Source organism: Nilaparvata lugens, unplaced genomic scaffold, assembly GCF_014356525.2.
Source record: "Nilaparvata lugens isolate BPH unplaced genomic scaffold, ASM1435652v1 scaffold6492, whole genome shotgun sequence".
In the NCBI taxonomy this organism is placed as follows: Eukaryota; Metazoa; Arthropoda; class Insecta; order Hemiptera; family Delphacidae; genus Nilaparvata; species Nilaparvata lugens.
In genome coordinates, this window is record NW_024092244.1 from 1,214 (window position 1) to 16,901 (window position 15,688).

At 33.9% G+C, this 15,688-nt stretch overlaps 1 protein-coding gene across 1 annotated transcript; it reads right to left on the minus strand.

The window, feature by feature from the left end:
- Positions 1–1,069: 1,069 nt before the first annotated feature.
- Positions 1,070–14,745, minus strand: LOC120356323 (O-acyltransferase like protein-like; the record flags this gene model as incomplete). The annotated part of the gene is given in 8 exon segments (XM_039445247.1): positions 1,070–1,244; positions 4,606–4,725; positions 7,925–8,067; positions 9,806–9,980; positions 11,298–11,427; positions 12,741–12,836; positions 13,350–13,429; positions 14,580–14,745. Coding segments are annotated over 8 exon segments (1,085 nt in total), but the record flags the coding sequence as incomplete, so codon positions are not given.
- Positions 14,746–15,688: the final 943 nt, after the last annotated feature.

Here is a 15,688-nt window from a genome sequence, read left to right on the forward strand (position 1 = left end):
AAATGTGAGTGTGAGCGCTGTTATCAGTCTGGCTGCAACTGTCTACAACGTTGATGGAAAGATACATTTTTCAAGATGTTCGATGTTTTTTGAACGGGTATATTATAGTCAACTGTCTACTAACGTTGATGGAAAGATCATTTTCAAGATGTTGATGTTTTGAACGGGTAGTATTATAGTCCACTAAACAGCTGATTTATGATGAATTATAATTCATAGTCTTTTACTATAATATTTTTACTCTAATATTGCGTATGAAGGAGGCCCTTTTTCCTTTTTATATTATCCTTGAAATGCAAAATTTCCAAAAACCTTGTATATACGTCGACGCGCAATTTAAAAAGTAACATACCTGTCAATTTCATGAAAATCTATTACCGTTTATGTGTAAGAATGTACTCGTGTTTGATACTCTGTACTGTGTCATACAACGAAGATGGAGTCGAAATAAGTCATTTAGTTCAGCGGTTGAGCCATATAGAGAAAAAACAGAAGGCTAAATTAATATCTTTTGTAGATACGGTAGTTGTAACTGGAAAAATAAATTTCATTTAATCATTTTGGAAAATGACCTATGGTCGAAACGAGACGTTTAAATATTTTAAAGCTTTTAATAAAGGCTACTACAAGTTGTTATATTGTTTTTATTAATTTGAACTAGAGTAGCCCATCTATAGCTGAAGCTATCTTTAGGTTCGTACAGATCGACTGTCGCTCTGCTCCGCAACCGAACGTCACTCCAGCAGAGCGATTGATGATCGACCGGCGAGCAACAGTAGTTCGACCGGGGAACGCGAGAAGATCTAACATCTTCCGTAACGTTCATGATGGGTGCGTGGGCGGAGCGACTGTGGTTCGATGGTAATACGAGGGCGGTACGAGGGAGGAGCGTGCTCAGTGCGGGTTGGAAGCGCGAATATGTGTACGCAGCTTTATATACCTGTAGCCTACCGTAGGCCTACTTTAACTAATTTTCATATTGTTAGTTTGCAACACTATTTCGATTCAGGTGAGGATTTCTCAAGAGTACCTCAATTCAAGTAAGGATTTCTTCAATGAAAAATGGTACCTCCATATCCGGTAGAGCAGGCGATGACGATCCAGGCGAGACAGGTGGCCCAGGCGGTGTGACTGAGAGAGGAGTATGCGGCGGCTGACACGGGGTGAAGTTGCTGCTCATACAATCCGTACAACAGACAGAGAAGGCCCACTGTAGACAGAGTCCAACCTACCCAGGTCACCATCTAGAACAAAATATCACATTCCAATAAATATGTCATCTATGTTTGGAGCATCTAAATTTGAAAATCTACTTTGTGAGAATAATTAATGACTGAAAATTTTGTGAAGTGAACAACTACCAGACTTAACCTATTTCGGACTATGTGTAACCTTATCTAAATTTGGGAGAGGAATAGCACAAGGTTAACTTATTTTATGACTGAAAATTTTGTGAAGTGAACAACTACTAGACTTAACCTATTTGGGACTATGTGTAACCTTATCTAAATTTGGGAGAGGAATAGCACAAGGTCAACTTATTTTTTCTCTCCCTATCATGTTTAGTTATTGTATGCATAAATAAAGAATCAATCAATCAAATATAATCTATACTTCTAAAATGATCTATACAATATTGTAAAGGGAGAAATAATTGGAATTCTTCAATATTGTGTTCCATCAAGAACTGCTTTTATTATTAAATCACTTTTTGCTATTGGAAAAAACGACTTATATTATTAACGACGATATTTATTGTAAAATATCTGACTGCTAGTCGTTTTTTATAATAGCAAAAAGTGAAATAATTGGCTTATACATGTACGGGATATGACGTCGCCTACATGTTTGACGAATCATCACTCCCGAACTACAACTGAACTGACGATCCACTTCACATGTTGTATGAAGAATTCTTAATTGACTGAGGATAGTTAGATCTTAATTGACTGAGGATAGTTAGGTCTTAATTGACTGAGGATAGTTAGGTCTTAATTGACTGAGGATAGTTAGGTCTTAATTGACTGAGGATAGTTAGGTCTTAATTGACTGAGGATAGTTAGGTCTTAATTGACTGAGGATAGTTAGGTCTTAATTGACTGAGGATAGTTAGGTCTTAATTGACTGAGGATAGTTAGGTCTTAATTGACTGAGGATAGTTAGGTCTTAATTGACTGAGGATAGTTAGGTCTTAATTGACTGAGGATAGTTAGGTCTTAGAATGGGATATTTAGTTGGTTGAATGTTAATTACTGTTAGCCTATATTATAATATTGTAGGATCATTTTAATATTAATATTAATGTATAAGGAATAAGTTATATTAGACTCCACGTTGGCGTACAGTTTTCTTTTGCCGACGTGTAGCACAAATTGTCAATTTCCTTTCAGTTGTATCTGTATATATTTTTGTGCAATAAACGATTTGATTGATTTGATTTGATAATATTGTTGTGCATCTACCTAAATTGGCGGAATTTTGGACATATCAATGTCCTTTTTTTGGAAAGAATATTCAAAATATCCTTCCACTACTCTCTACCAATCACTGAGTAAAAGAAGTATTCCTTCTTTTCCGTGAACAATTGAGGTGAAATAATGACAAACAATATTTTATTTTATCTATATTTATTTACAATAATTAACTATATTCAACATCGAATGTATTTTCAACATTCAAAATCTCACTGCTCATTAAAAGCATAATCAGTAGATATAGTAACATCATTTACACTAAGATGATCAGTACAAGAATATCGATAACAACAATAATATTAAATAATAATTGTACAAATTAGGCTACTCACTCGCATACGTCATACAACATACAAATTAATACAAACTCTATAATACTAACGATTACATGATTAAATACATGATAGCTATAATAACAACAATTTATTTGTAAAAGGAATGTGGAAAATTATGATAATGTAGTCTAGAGTTTGGATTCAAGAGGTGTTTGTAAATCTTGTACATGTTGTATTAAGCATATGTATTTTCAAATTGCTAGAAATATTTTCTATCCCTGTTTTTCATCAAGACTATAAACTATTTTGTTAGATCTGCTTTTGAAACCTTCTGAGCAGAATATTGATTTATCACAAAAATATAATATTGTAGATTCATCTAGACCATATTCTATCTTGAGCCCATAGTTTTGTACAGTTCATACTGAACCAGTAGGCTACTAATAAATTTTAGCTACTGTATGGGCGTCCTATGGACGTTCTTGTTTCCCTATGTGATTCAAATTCAATCAACAAATTTTTTAGCTCTGTTAACTCATTATGAATACGATTCTAAATCTAGATTTCATGAGTTGAAAGGAATTTTTACAGTACAAAATGTTTTTACAAAAAAATGATATTTCTAAATTCAATATTTCCGATCTACCACTTGTTCTACTCCATCTATATTCAATGCAATGGTAGGAAATATTTTGTTAAACAAACGTATATTTTCCAATAAGAAAAATACTAAGCTACGTTTACACCAAAGTTATTAATAAATTGTTAACTTAATCCTTAATAGATTCTATTAGATTGAACATAACTTATCATACACATGATGAACATATGTGTTTGTCAAGTTCCGTTCAATCTAATAGAATCTATAAGAATTAAGTTATTTAACATTTTGTTAATAAAATTTGTGTAAACGCGGCTTTAGTAGGTCATTTCTTTTTCCCACTTTCATTACATTATTTTCAGATACATTTCTTGAAAAATCTAGGAAAATATCCAGTATGCCAATAACTGTCCGGTAGCCAATAACTGTCATGATATTCTCGGATATATTTTTCAGAAAGACAAACCTTTTGAAAATTATCAGTTTCATTATGTTATTCTGGAATATATTCTTCTCGAAACCTTATAAAATAGGTACCTAGTATTTCATTGAGTGTAAGGCTCAACTCACACTTACACGACTCAGGTCGAGAAGAGACTCGACTCTAGTCGAGAGCATGTGTTTTCAAATGGTGACAGTCGTGCAGACTAGAATCGACTGGTCTGAGTGTCACCATTTAGAAACACATGCCACGGAATAAGCATACAGTAGTAATAGTGTTTCTTTCCTCTGTGCACATGCTCTCGACTAGAGTCGAGTCTCTTCTCGACCTGAGTCGCGTAAGTGTGAGTTGAGCCTAAGTAGTATTCTTGAATAGGCTATACATTCTCCCAAAATCTATTAAAAATACCAAGTTAGTATTTACATCGTTTAAGTTATTATTGAGTATTGGTAGCCTATTATATTAAACATAAAAACTTGAAAAATACTCATTAGGTTAGTAGCCTATTATCGTGATTGCATAGGATATAGGCTACACATAAGTAAATATTCCTCTATATGCTTTCACCTATGGTATCTTTCTATACATTATTTTGTTAATATTTTCCATGACTTACATTCTCCACAAAATCTTGTGGAATTACAGTGGAATTCCACAAATTCTTGTGGAATATTTATCAGCTCAAACATTCAACATGTTCTTGAATCTAAATATAAATTCTAAAGAATGTTCTGATGTGGATAGTTATAGGAAGAAGTAGGATAATTTGGTATTTTCGCTTTCTCTCTCTTACTCTCTTATTGTCAGTGTCACTTTGTCTTTCTCTTGGTGGGAGAGACTATTCTCAAGAGAGAGACAACTGAGCTTCGAAAGCGGAGATACGATGACCGAGAGAATGTAGGAGGCGACTAGCTGGCCCAGAAACATCACAGCCTGAAAAGATGTAAAAACATTACATAAAATATAAAAATTATAAAACGAAGTGGAAGAAGAAATCAAATTACTCAAGTAAATTTGTAAATGACGAAGCTGCAGTAGAAAAACATTAATAAACTTTCACATAAAAAATAAAAATTATAAATTGAAGAAGGAATCATATTACTCAAGATAATGACTAAGCTGCAGTAAAAAACATTAAAAACTTTCACATACAATATAAAAATTATAGAACAAAGTGGAAGAAGAAATATAATTACTCAAGTAAATTTATAAATAACACTAAAGCTGCAGTAAAAAAACATTAATAAACGTTTGCATACAATATAAAAATTATAAAACAATGGATGAAGGAATCAAGTTACTCAAGTAAATTTGAAAATGACTAAAGCTGCAGTAGCCTAACTAGATAACTTGAATTTTGTATTTATATAAGTATTTACCTATCCATAGACTGACTCTTCTCGAAAAGGGCCCGTATTACTCAGGATTATAGTGTTTTAATTGCATTCCTGAGGATAATCATAGGTAATCATAGTCATAGTGAAGTTGTGTTTCTTTTCTGGCTCAAAATTTTGCAAAATTACTCTAAAATTCCAATTTATAGAGATTTGAGTGAAATATTTTTGTTTTTAATCAGTTTTTAAATATCAAAATTCAAAATTTTAGTTTAGTCATTAGTTTTGGAGTGGAAATTGGACTTTTTGAAGTGAAAGTTTAATCTTAACCTTATTCTTTTTGGAACATTTATTTGTAAAAATTTGGGATACGACAGTTTTGAGCTATGCCTGTTGGTCTTCTCCCATCATATTATATTTATTATAATTATGATTTGTAATTGTCAATGAAATGAATAAATAAATAATGAAATATAAGGCTGTGTAGCAGCTGTGAGTATTTGTTTCAAAGATAATTAGGACACTGGTAGAGGCTTGTTTTAGGGCAATCACGTGACTCCATTCTAAAAATGACATGTTGTATGCCACTTGAGCACCGCTCAGAATTTGTGGCTTCACACAACAAAAATATAATAATAATAATATTTGTAATTTCAAATTTATAATAATGTACAGTAATGAATGTATTAACGGTGAATTTTCTGTATGATATCAGTTGAAAAAGTGCAGCATGTATTATAAGAACCTGAGAGAATGAATTATTTCAAAACTTCAACTCATTCATCTGTTTGTCAGCTTTGATATTATTACATTTTGATTTAGTATTGGCATTCAGAAAAAATAGTGTAGCCTAAGTAGATCTCATGGTATATGGCGTTTATGTCGCAACTTTTACTGTTAACTCAAGTCAATTAATGTCAACTTTTACTGTTTTAGCCGGTTGAGAGTGTAAGAACGGCACAATATGAGAGACTACCTGCGTCACACAGCTTCATGGAAAGAACTACGTGGACTATCGGCTTGAGTTAACAGTAAAAGTTGCGACATAAACGCCCTATACCATGGGATCTACTTACACTATTTTTTCTGTATGCCAATACTAAATCAAAATGTAATAGCCTAATATCAAAGCTGACAAACAGATGAATGAGTTGAAGTTTTGAAATATTCATTCTCTCAGGTTTTTATAATACATGATAAGATAAGATAAGATATTTTTTTAATGCCAATAAACATATACAGTGCAGTAATAGGCAAAAGTCACAATACAACAGTACAATAAAAATGACATAATCATATCACTGGCGGAAATCACAATACAAACAAAAGATTACCAAGTGACAATACACCAACAACTGAATCAACCGAATACAATCAAACAATAAAACAAAACACAAAACTGCTGCATGCTGCAGTTTTTCAACAGATATCTATCTATATAAAAGCGAAATGGCACTCACTCACTGACTGACTCACTCACTCGCAGAACTTAAAATCTACCAGACCAAAAACGTTCAAATTTGTTAGGTATGTTCAGGTGGCCCTTTAGAGGCGCACTAAGAAATCTTAACTCTAAGGTGGTTTTTAAGGGTTTGAAGTTCGTCATTTATCATGTATATTCTTCTATTCTCTTAATTATGATTGAAAAATGTCCATACCATATGTTAATATAGAACTATAATCTAGAGAGAGTACCTCTTCGAAACAGTTGTTAACTGGTAACTAAATTAATAAATTTGTCAGGTTGGCATTAAGTTGAGTTGACTTTGTTAGGTTGGCATCAAGTTGAAGATTGAAATGCATTTATCGCGGAAAAATTGATTGGGCACTGCTACTTCAATCAGAGCTATTCCTGGGAATATTATATTACTAGCAGTCAGGCTCGCTTCGCTCGCCATATCCGTTTAGCCAGACGTTTAGTCTGGACCCCCGACTGGATCGTCCTAACATATGAAAAAAATGCAGGCGAGCGAAGCGAGCCTGCTGATCTTATTCTTGGATGATCCAGTCTGGGATCCAGGGGGTGGAGCCCCCTGGCTAGACTGAATTGATTGGGCACTGCTACTTTAATCAGAGCTATCCTGGGAATATTATATTACTAGCAGTCAGGCTCGCTTCGCTCGCCATATCCGTTTAGCCAGACGTTTAGTCTGGACCCCCGACTGGATCGTCCTAACATATGATAAAAATGCTCAAATGAAAAATGCAGGCGAGCGAAGCAAGCCTGCTGATCTCATTCTTGGACGATCCAGTCGGGGGTCCAGGGGGCGGAGCCCCCTGGCTAGACGGATATGGCGAGCGAAGCGAGCCTGACTGCTAGTAATATAATATTCCCAGGAATAGCTCTGATTGAAGTAGCAGTGCCCAATCAATTTTTCCGCGATAAATGCATTTCAATCTTCAACTTGGTGCCAACCTAACAAAGTCAACTCAACTTAATGCCAACCTGACAAATTTATTAATTTAGTTACCAGTAACAACTGTTTCGAAGAGGTACTCTCTCTCTAGATTATAGTTCTATATTAACATATGGTATGGACATTTTTCAATTATAATTAAGAGAATAAGAAGAATATACATGCTAAAAGACGAACTTTAAACCCTTAAAAACCACCCTTATAGTTAAAATATCGCCAAAAGATTTCTTAGTGCGCCTGTAAAGAGCCAACTAAAATTCATCCTTAGTACATTCATTACTGTACGTTGTTATAAATTTGAAACATAAACGCCGTACCGGTATACCTTAGGATATCTAATTATGGTATTGTTCCTCTATGGTATTGGTAAAAGTTACTCACGACTAAATCTTTGCCGAGATGAACAGGGCTGTCCATTCTCATGGCGAATATACGGATGATAATCGGGTGAATGAGATAGGCGCAGTATGTCACTCTGCTAAAAGGATACAGCACTGTCCACGACAGAAATTTGTTCACATAACCTGCAACATGAATCCACATAATTATAATAAATAAAATTGTATTATTTAAAACTTTCTACCATTTCAAGAAATAGTAGGTACCAACGTAGAAGTATTATACCATAGAGAAACAATAGCGTAAGTAGATATCCCATGGTATAGGGCGTTTATGTCGCAACTTTTACTGTTATCTCAAGCCGATTACTGTCGATTATTGTCGATTTTTACTGTTTTGTTGGGGTAAGAGTGTATGAACGGCACAATATGAGAGACTACCAGCGTCACACAGCTTCACAGGAAAGAACTACGTGGACTATCAGCTTGAGATAACAGTAAAAGTTGCGACATAAACGCCCTATACCATGGGATATCTACTTACGCTATTGTTTCTCTATGATTATACATAACATTGATGAATAAATGTATTATTTATTTATATATGATACATACAATATAATTCTCAACTATGAATGATTGGGGAAGGAGCAACAGGCTTGAAGCCCACAACTGTTCCTTTCCCAAATTTGGATAGAAATACAGATCCCTTGTCTACTACTTGATTTTTCCTGTAAGAATCACTAACTATAGCCTACACTTAAGCTGGGTTTACACCAAAGTTATTAACAAAATGTTAATAACTTAATCCTTATAGATTCTATTAGATTGAACGGAACTTGACAAACACATATTTATGTTCATCATGTGTATGATAAGTTATGTGTTCAATCTAATAGAATCTATAAGGATTAAGCTATTAACATTTTGTTAATAACTTTGGTGTAAAAGCAGCTTTAGTTCCATTTTATTTCATATGTGTGCTGACGTTGAAGTGACTGATAAGATGACACATCAGGAGTGACACTTTGATGTCATCAAAGAAAATGAAAGAGTGTATGTGATTTTATCATTTTAAATTCAACTATGAAGTAGCCCTGTAAAAATAAATGAAAAAATATTTAAATACTGTGGACAGCCTGAGAGACATATCTGTGAAAAATATACCTGTAAGGCTGCTATCACAATATTAAAAAGCATGCATTTTTATCACCCCATACACATTTTGTCATCAAGTAGCCTATTCCAAATAAGCCATTATTGAGCCAAAATAACTTATTCATCCATTATGATTGAGTCGAAATAAGTCATTTAGTCGTGCGGTTGAGCCATATAGAGAAAAAACAGAAGGCTAAATTAATATCTTTTGTAGATACGGTAGTTGTAACTGGAAAAATTAATTTCATTTAATCATTTTGGAAAATGACCTATGGTCGAAACGAGACGTTTAAATATTTTAAAGCTTTTAATAAAGGGTACTACAAGTTGTTATATTGTTTTTATTAATTTGAACTAGAGTAGCCCATCTATAGCTGAAGCTATCTTAAGGTGCGTACAGACTGTCGCTCTGCTCCGCAACCGAACGTCACTCCAGCAGAGCGATTGATGATCGACCGGCGAGCAACAGTAGTTCGACCGGGGAACGCGAGAAGATCTAACATCTTCCGTAACGTTCATGATGGGTGCGTGGGCGGAGCGACTGTGGTTCGATGGTGGTACGAGGGCGGTACGAGGACGGTACGAGGGAGGAGCGTGCTCGGTGCGGGTTGGAAGCGCGAATATGTGTACGCAGCTTTATATACCGTAGCCTACCGTACTTTAACTAATTTTCATATTGTTAGTTTGCAACACTATTTCGATTCGGGTGAGGATTTCTCAAGAGTATCTCAATTCAAGTAAGGATTTTTTCAATGAAAAAGGGTACCTCCATATCCGGTAGAGCAGGCGATGACGATCCAGGCGAGACAGGTGGCCCAGGCGGTGTGACTGAGAGAGGAGTATGCGGCGGCTGAAACGGGGTGAAGCTGCTGCTCATACAATCCGTACAACAGACAGAGAAGGCCGACTGTAGACAGAGTCCACCCTACCCAGGTCACCATCTAGAACAAAATATCACATTCCAATAAATATTTCATCTATGTTTTGGAGCATCTTAATTCAAAAATCTACTTTGTGAGAATAATTAAGGATTGACAATTTTGTGAAGTGGACATAAAGATATTAATGTGAAATGAAATAGGTGTTGTCAGTTTCAAATAATTTATTTCAGCCAAATCATAGTTTTAATGCAAGTCTTGTCGATTCCCGGGCTGGCAAATATTTTTTTTGAAAATGACTCTCTTCTAATTTCCACCTAGCTGTTGACCATGTTGTCAATATTTGCAGTATCAAAAGTCTTCGGGGTGATTTACAGCACTTCATTTAGATTCTCGTTAAGCTCTATAAAGGCATCACCATCAGAGAGAGGTATTTTGGTTGGACTATGATGATACCTCAAGTGCATTGAAAATCTAGTTTGTCTTTGAAAAATAATGTGGAGCTGACAACATATCTCTCATTCTACATTAATATATTGTATCTATCAATATATAATGAACTAGCCGTCAGGCTCGCTTCGCTCGCCATATCCGTCTAGCCAGGGGCTCCGCCCCCTGGACCCCCGACTGGATAGTCCAAGAATGAGATCAGCAGGCTCGCTTCGCTCGCCTGCATTTTTCATTTGAGCATTTTTATCATATGTTAGGACAATCCAGTCGGGGGTCTAGACTAAAAGGTCTGGCTAAACGGATATGGCGAGCGAAGCGAGCCTGACAGCTATTAATATAATATTCCCAGGAATAGCTCTGATTGAAGTAGTAGTGCCCAATCAATTTTTCCGCGATAAATGCATTTCAATCTTCAACTTGGTGCCAACCTTACAAAGTCAACTCAACTTAATGCCAACCTGACAAAATTATTAATTTAGTTGTCAGTTAACAACTGTTTCGAAGAGGTACTCTATCTAGATTATAGTTCTATAGTAACATTTATATAAAAGCGAAATGGCACTCACTCACTCACTCACTCACTCACTCGCATAACTAAAATCTACCGGACCAAAAACGTTCAAATTTGGTAGGTATGTTCAGTTGGCCCTTTAGAGGCGCACTAAGAAATCTTTTGGCAATATTTTAACCCTAAGGGTTGTTTTTAAGGTTTAAAGTTCGTCTTTTAGCATGTATATTCTTCTTCTCCCAATCTCTTAATTATAATATTGAAATGTCCACATCATAATGTTATTGAGCCCACCAAAAATAGAAGGGTAGACTATCAGATTCTAGTTTTATCACCTACCGTACCGGTATGCTTTATGAAAGTGCATTATCGAAAATTTTATTAACTCTACTTGAAATTGAGTGTTGAAACCATTCACTTACCCTGTTCATCTTAATCTTGCAATCGATTTTGAATAGGAACCATCCAGTGGCCATTCCCACGAGGTAGGGTCCAAATCTGGTCCACGGTTTGTCATAGATCTTGTCGAATAATGCCAGAGGGTCATCAACACTACAAATGATAATTAATAACATGAATTGATAATAAATAATATTATACAAGTCATGTATTCATGAGACTCTACTGTTATTATGAGGTCCACATTATAATTGCAGTGTTTAATTAGCAATAATTATTGTATTGCTATATTCTTGTCTATCATTCAACAAAGCGGATACAGCGCTATCTGTTTCTCTTTCTGTGTAGTTGAGAAGTTGATATTCTGGTAATTTATTTATTTATTTATTTATTTATTAGATAGAGCGAACAATACAATAGTCGGAAAAGGAAAAACAGGCTATTGTCCAAAACTTCTTCAATTTCCTGATTTTGTCACAAATCGTCCAAATATTATGTAGGTTATGTTCACTTCAATTTAAACACCAAATCTTCAATCTGAGACTATGAATCAGAATAAAACAAAGAATTTCTAATTTAGATAGATTGATAATGAATCTTCCATTAAAACAAAAACCAAACTTCAAATATTCACAAAATATAGAATAAATCACTTAAATTTTGAGCTCGAAATATCACTTTCACCATAGCTACAACAGCTGCTAATTAATCATATTAAATAAAATACTAAGACTGGTGTAACAACCGAAACCGGCCTTTCTAAGTATTAATAAATCTGTGGTTTTTGACAATTTCTTAGTATTTTCATTCAATTTAATTACTATCTCTTCCTCGCTTTGCTCTGTTGCCACATCGTCTTTAAGATTGATTAATTAACAAAATATTTCATCTTAATCATGAAAATTCATTATGAAACTAGTGAAAATATAATTTCTTGCTCAATAAAATAATATATAATTGATTATTTTGAAAGAAAATGAACAGTTAATATTACATCAATAAACCTGTATCACCTACTGTCTATAGTAGGCATTGGCAAGACAGAGGATTGGCAACGTTGTTATCCTATCTTTCTCCACTACCATTATAACGTGGACCTCTCTATAGCAGTCAAATTTCTTCAATAAGTGAATTTAACAACATTGAAGTGTCACTTTTTGTGTAGTTGAGAAGTTGATATTGTGGTAATTATTCATATTGAATGAAAAAGACTAATATATTGTCAAAAAACCAATATATTGTTTTTTGACATATCTTAGTCTTTTCATTCAACATTGAAGTGTTGGATAAGAGCAAGTGATGAATAAAACAATATTGAAAGCATTATTAATATTATATGAATCGTACAGACATAATTATATTGGTAGCATGTGGTGAAAAGACTGTATTGGATTGGAAAAATTGAAATTGTCACAACAATTTATTCATGTTAATAGAATATTGTATGTTTTTCATACAGTACTTACTTTGGCATATGCTTATTACTGAATGCGATGTAAGCAGTGGTACACCAAGAGCTAATCAGGAACACCACCATCAAGGATGCTGCTGCTCTAAAGTGTCTGAAAAATAGAAAAACAAGAATTTATTTATTTATTTATTTATTTACATATAAAAGCTCACCGAATAAATTCATAAAGAGCCTTATTGACAATTTTATATATTATCATAAATGATAAAATCAATAGTAATAGTAGTTAATAAAGTGCTGATAATACAAAAGTAGGATAGGCCTACTCATAAGGATTCAATAGGGTGAGTCCACAAAACAATAATTATAACTCTGTGCTCTTTGAGAATAAATCCTTATTAGCTTGTATTCACATTGTATCCATAATACAACTTATGTACCTAGGCCTTATGTATAGGAATATGAATTTCATTCAGACTTTACTCTTGTAGCTTGTAGGTAATTCAATCTTAAGATAAATAAATGATATATAAAACATATATTATAGCCTATACCTTTTAACTCGTACATAGAATAGCCTTAGCCTAGTATAGCCTTATATTTTTTTGTAAAATAATTCATAATTCCACATCCTGGAATTATATCATAACTATAATTCACTTACTTGACAGCCATGATGAGGAGTATTGTTCCAAGAACGTAGAACTGCGTATCGTCTGCCAAATACCAACTCCATAGCATGCACTGTGAACAAAATCATATTGAGTTATTTGAAATCTATAATGCCAAAAAAAATTGCAATCTGAAGAAGTTGATTGGTTTGAGAATAATCCATTTCTAATAATTATTATTCAGTAATAACTAACAACAATAATAGGTCGGTCTAGTGAATCCAAGAATCAATTTGAGGTATTATAGCATGATAGTATTTTGAAATATATCACTGATCTCATACCCACCCAAAAGTGGACAAGAAGAATTTCTATTTTTTATTATACATCTAAGTGCCGGTTGCACAGAAGCCTGTTAATTTTAATCGTAATTAATTCCAGGAGAACAATCAGAGAAGCCGTCTTCTCTGATTGGTTCCGCGATAATAATCACGGTTAAAATTTAATTTTAAAAATTTAGATTGCACAAAAGCCGGTTGAATCTTAATCGTAACCTAATTAATTCCAGGAGAACCAATCAGAGAAGCCGTCTCATCAAAAAGGCCTTCTCTGATTGGTTCTCGTGACATTAATCACGGTTAAAATTTAACTGACTTCTGTGCAACCAGGCCTAACCGTATAACAGTGATGTAATGCTGATTGTACCCAACTAAACTCGTTTGTATGAGCATATGTGCTTGAAGAAAATTGAGAGATTTATTTATTGAGAGTCCACATATAACAAGATTTTGTTGATACTTTTAAAATTAAAATACAACATTATTAGAAAACATTCTAATAAAGCTGCTGCGTTTACACCAAAGTCATTAGCAAAATGTTTATTTCTCCGTCCTTATAGATTCTATTAGATTGAACATAACTTATCATACATATGATGAACTTGTGTGTTTGTCAAGTTCCGTTCAATCTAATAGAATCTACAATGACGGAAAAATGAACATTTTGTTAATAACTTTGGTGTAAACGCAGCTTAAGGTGTTGGCATAAACCATATCGTACTTATTCAAGTATTGCCATGAAACCTGGTTCTGTGATTTGATTAATTTTTGGAAAAATATTGTGGTATTGACAACATCAACGTTTTATTCTTTCAAGTATGGAGAAATATCACTACATCTCCGGTACCATATACAATCAAATTAGATAATATTCTGTCGTGTCTAACAAAACAGCTTTCATTATTCCAAAGATTTAAAGTAGATTTTGTTTTCTTCGAGACTTACCATATCCTTGACAGGGAAGAGGGTGTTGATATAGAGCAGATTTCTCCACCAGTAGTTGGGGCAGTTGATGTGGTCGGCTGCAGGTGGCTCGAACACAGAGTTGTAGTGGAACCACTTCATCGAGATCTGTACCACGCCCAGTACAAACAGGTAGGGAGTTGTCAGTCTGTGGACACAAAATTCCAAAACTCCTTTTAATATAATACCTACTGATAACAGAAAAATTGGGCGTTCAATGGAATAAATTGGTATAATACTGAAGATTGTAATTAATCCAGCTCCATAATACAGCATTATAATATAGTAGCTCAGCACCAATTAATTGTTTGACAAAGCTCTATGAATATCCATTTTATTTAATAAAAACACTTTACTTAAATGGGCTACTTCTTTACAAATTAATAAAAACATATGAAAACTTAAAGTAGGTACCCTTTATTATCTAAAACTTGATTATTTAAAAGTTGATCTCAACTTGAAAATGACCTAAGTCATGACGAAACTAGTCGTTGTAATATTGAAATGAATGAAAATACTCTTTATTAGCGGAGTTAGGACTAGAAAGTCCTTTCTACCACTCAACCTTACATATCCCAATATTCTAAAGTTTTAAATAATAAAGGGTAGAGGTACTTCAAGTTCTCATATTGTTTCCATTTTATTTCATTACACAAAGCACAGATAATGAAAACATTGATTGTGAAAGAAGCAACAGAATTCAATCAAAACTGTATACTGTAGCGATTCCCTCCCGAGTTCATAGTCGATATGAGTTAAAAGTTTAAGGAACTTCAAGTAAACACCATATTACCAGTCAACATTATTTCTTATCGTAAAAATGATGTATCGTATATAATATTGATGATATATTGCAGTCACTATATATAGCGTACAATAACTATATGTATCGCAAGTGCATGCTATTACAAAATCCAGTGTTGAATTAAATAGTTATTTGTATATCTAGAGTGAAAAGTACGACTTCTTCTCCCTGTGGAAAAAGTTTGAAGCCCGAGGCGAAGCCAAGGGCAGCAATTTTCCTGAGGGAGAAAAAGTATTTTTCACTCGTGATGTACACAACATTTTTCCTCCATCTACATTTTTTTATA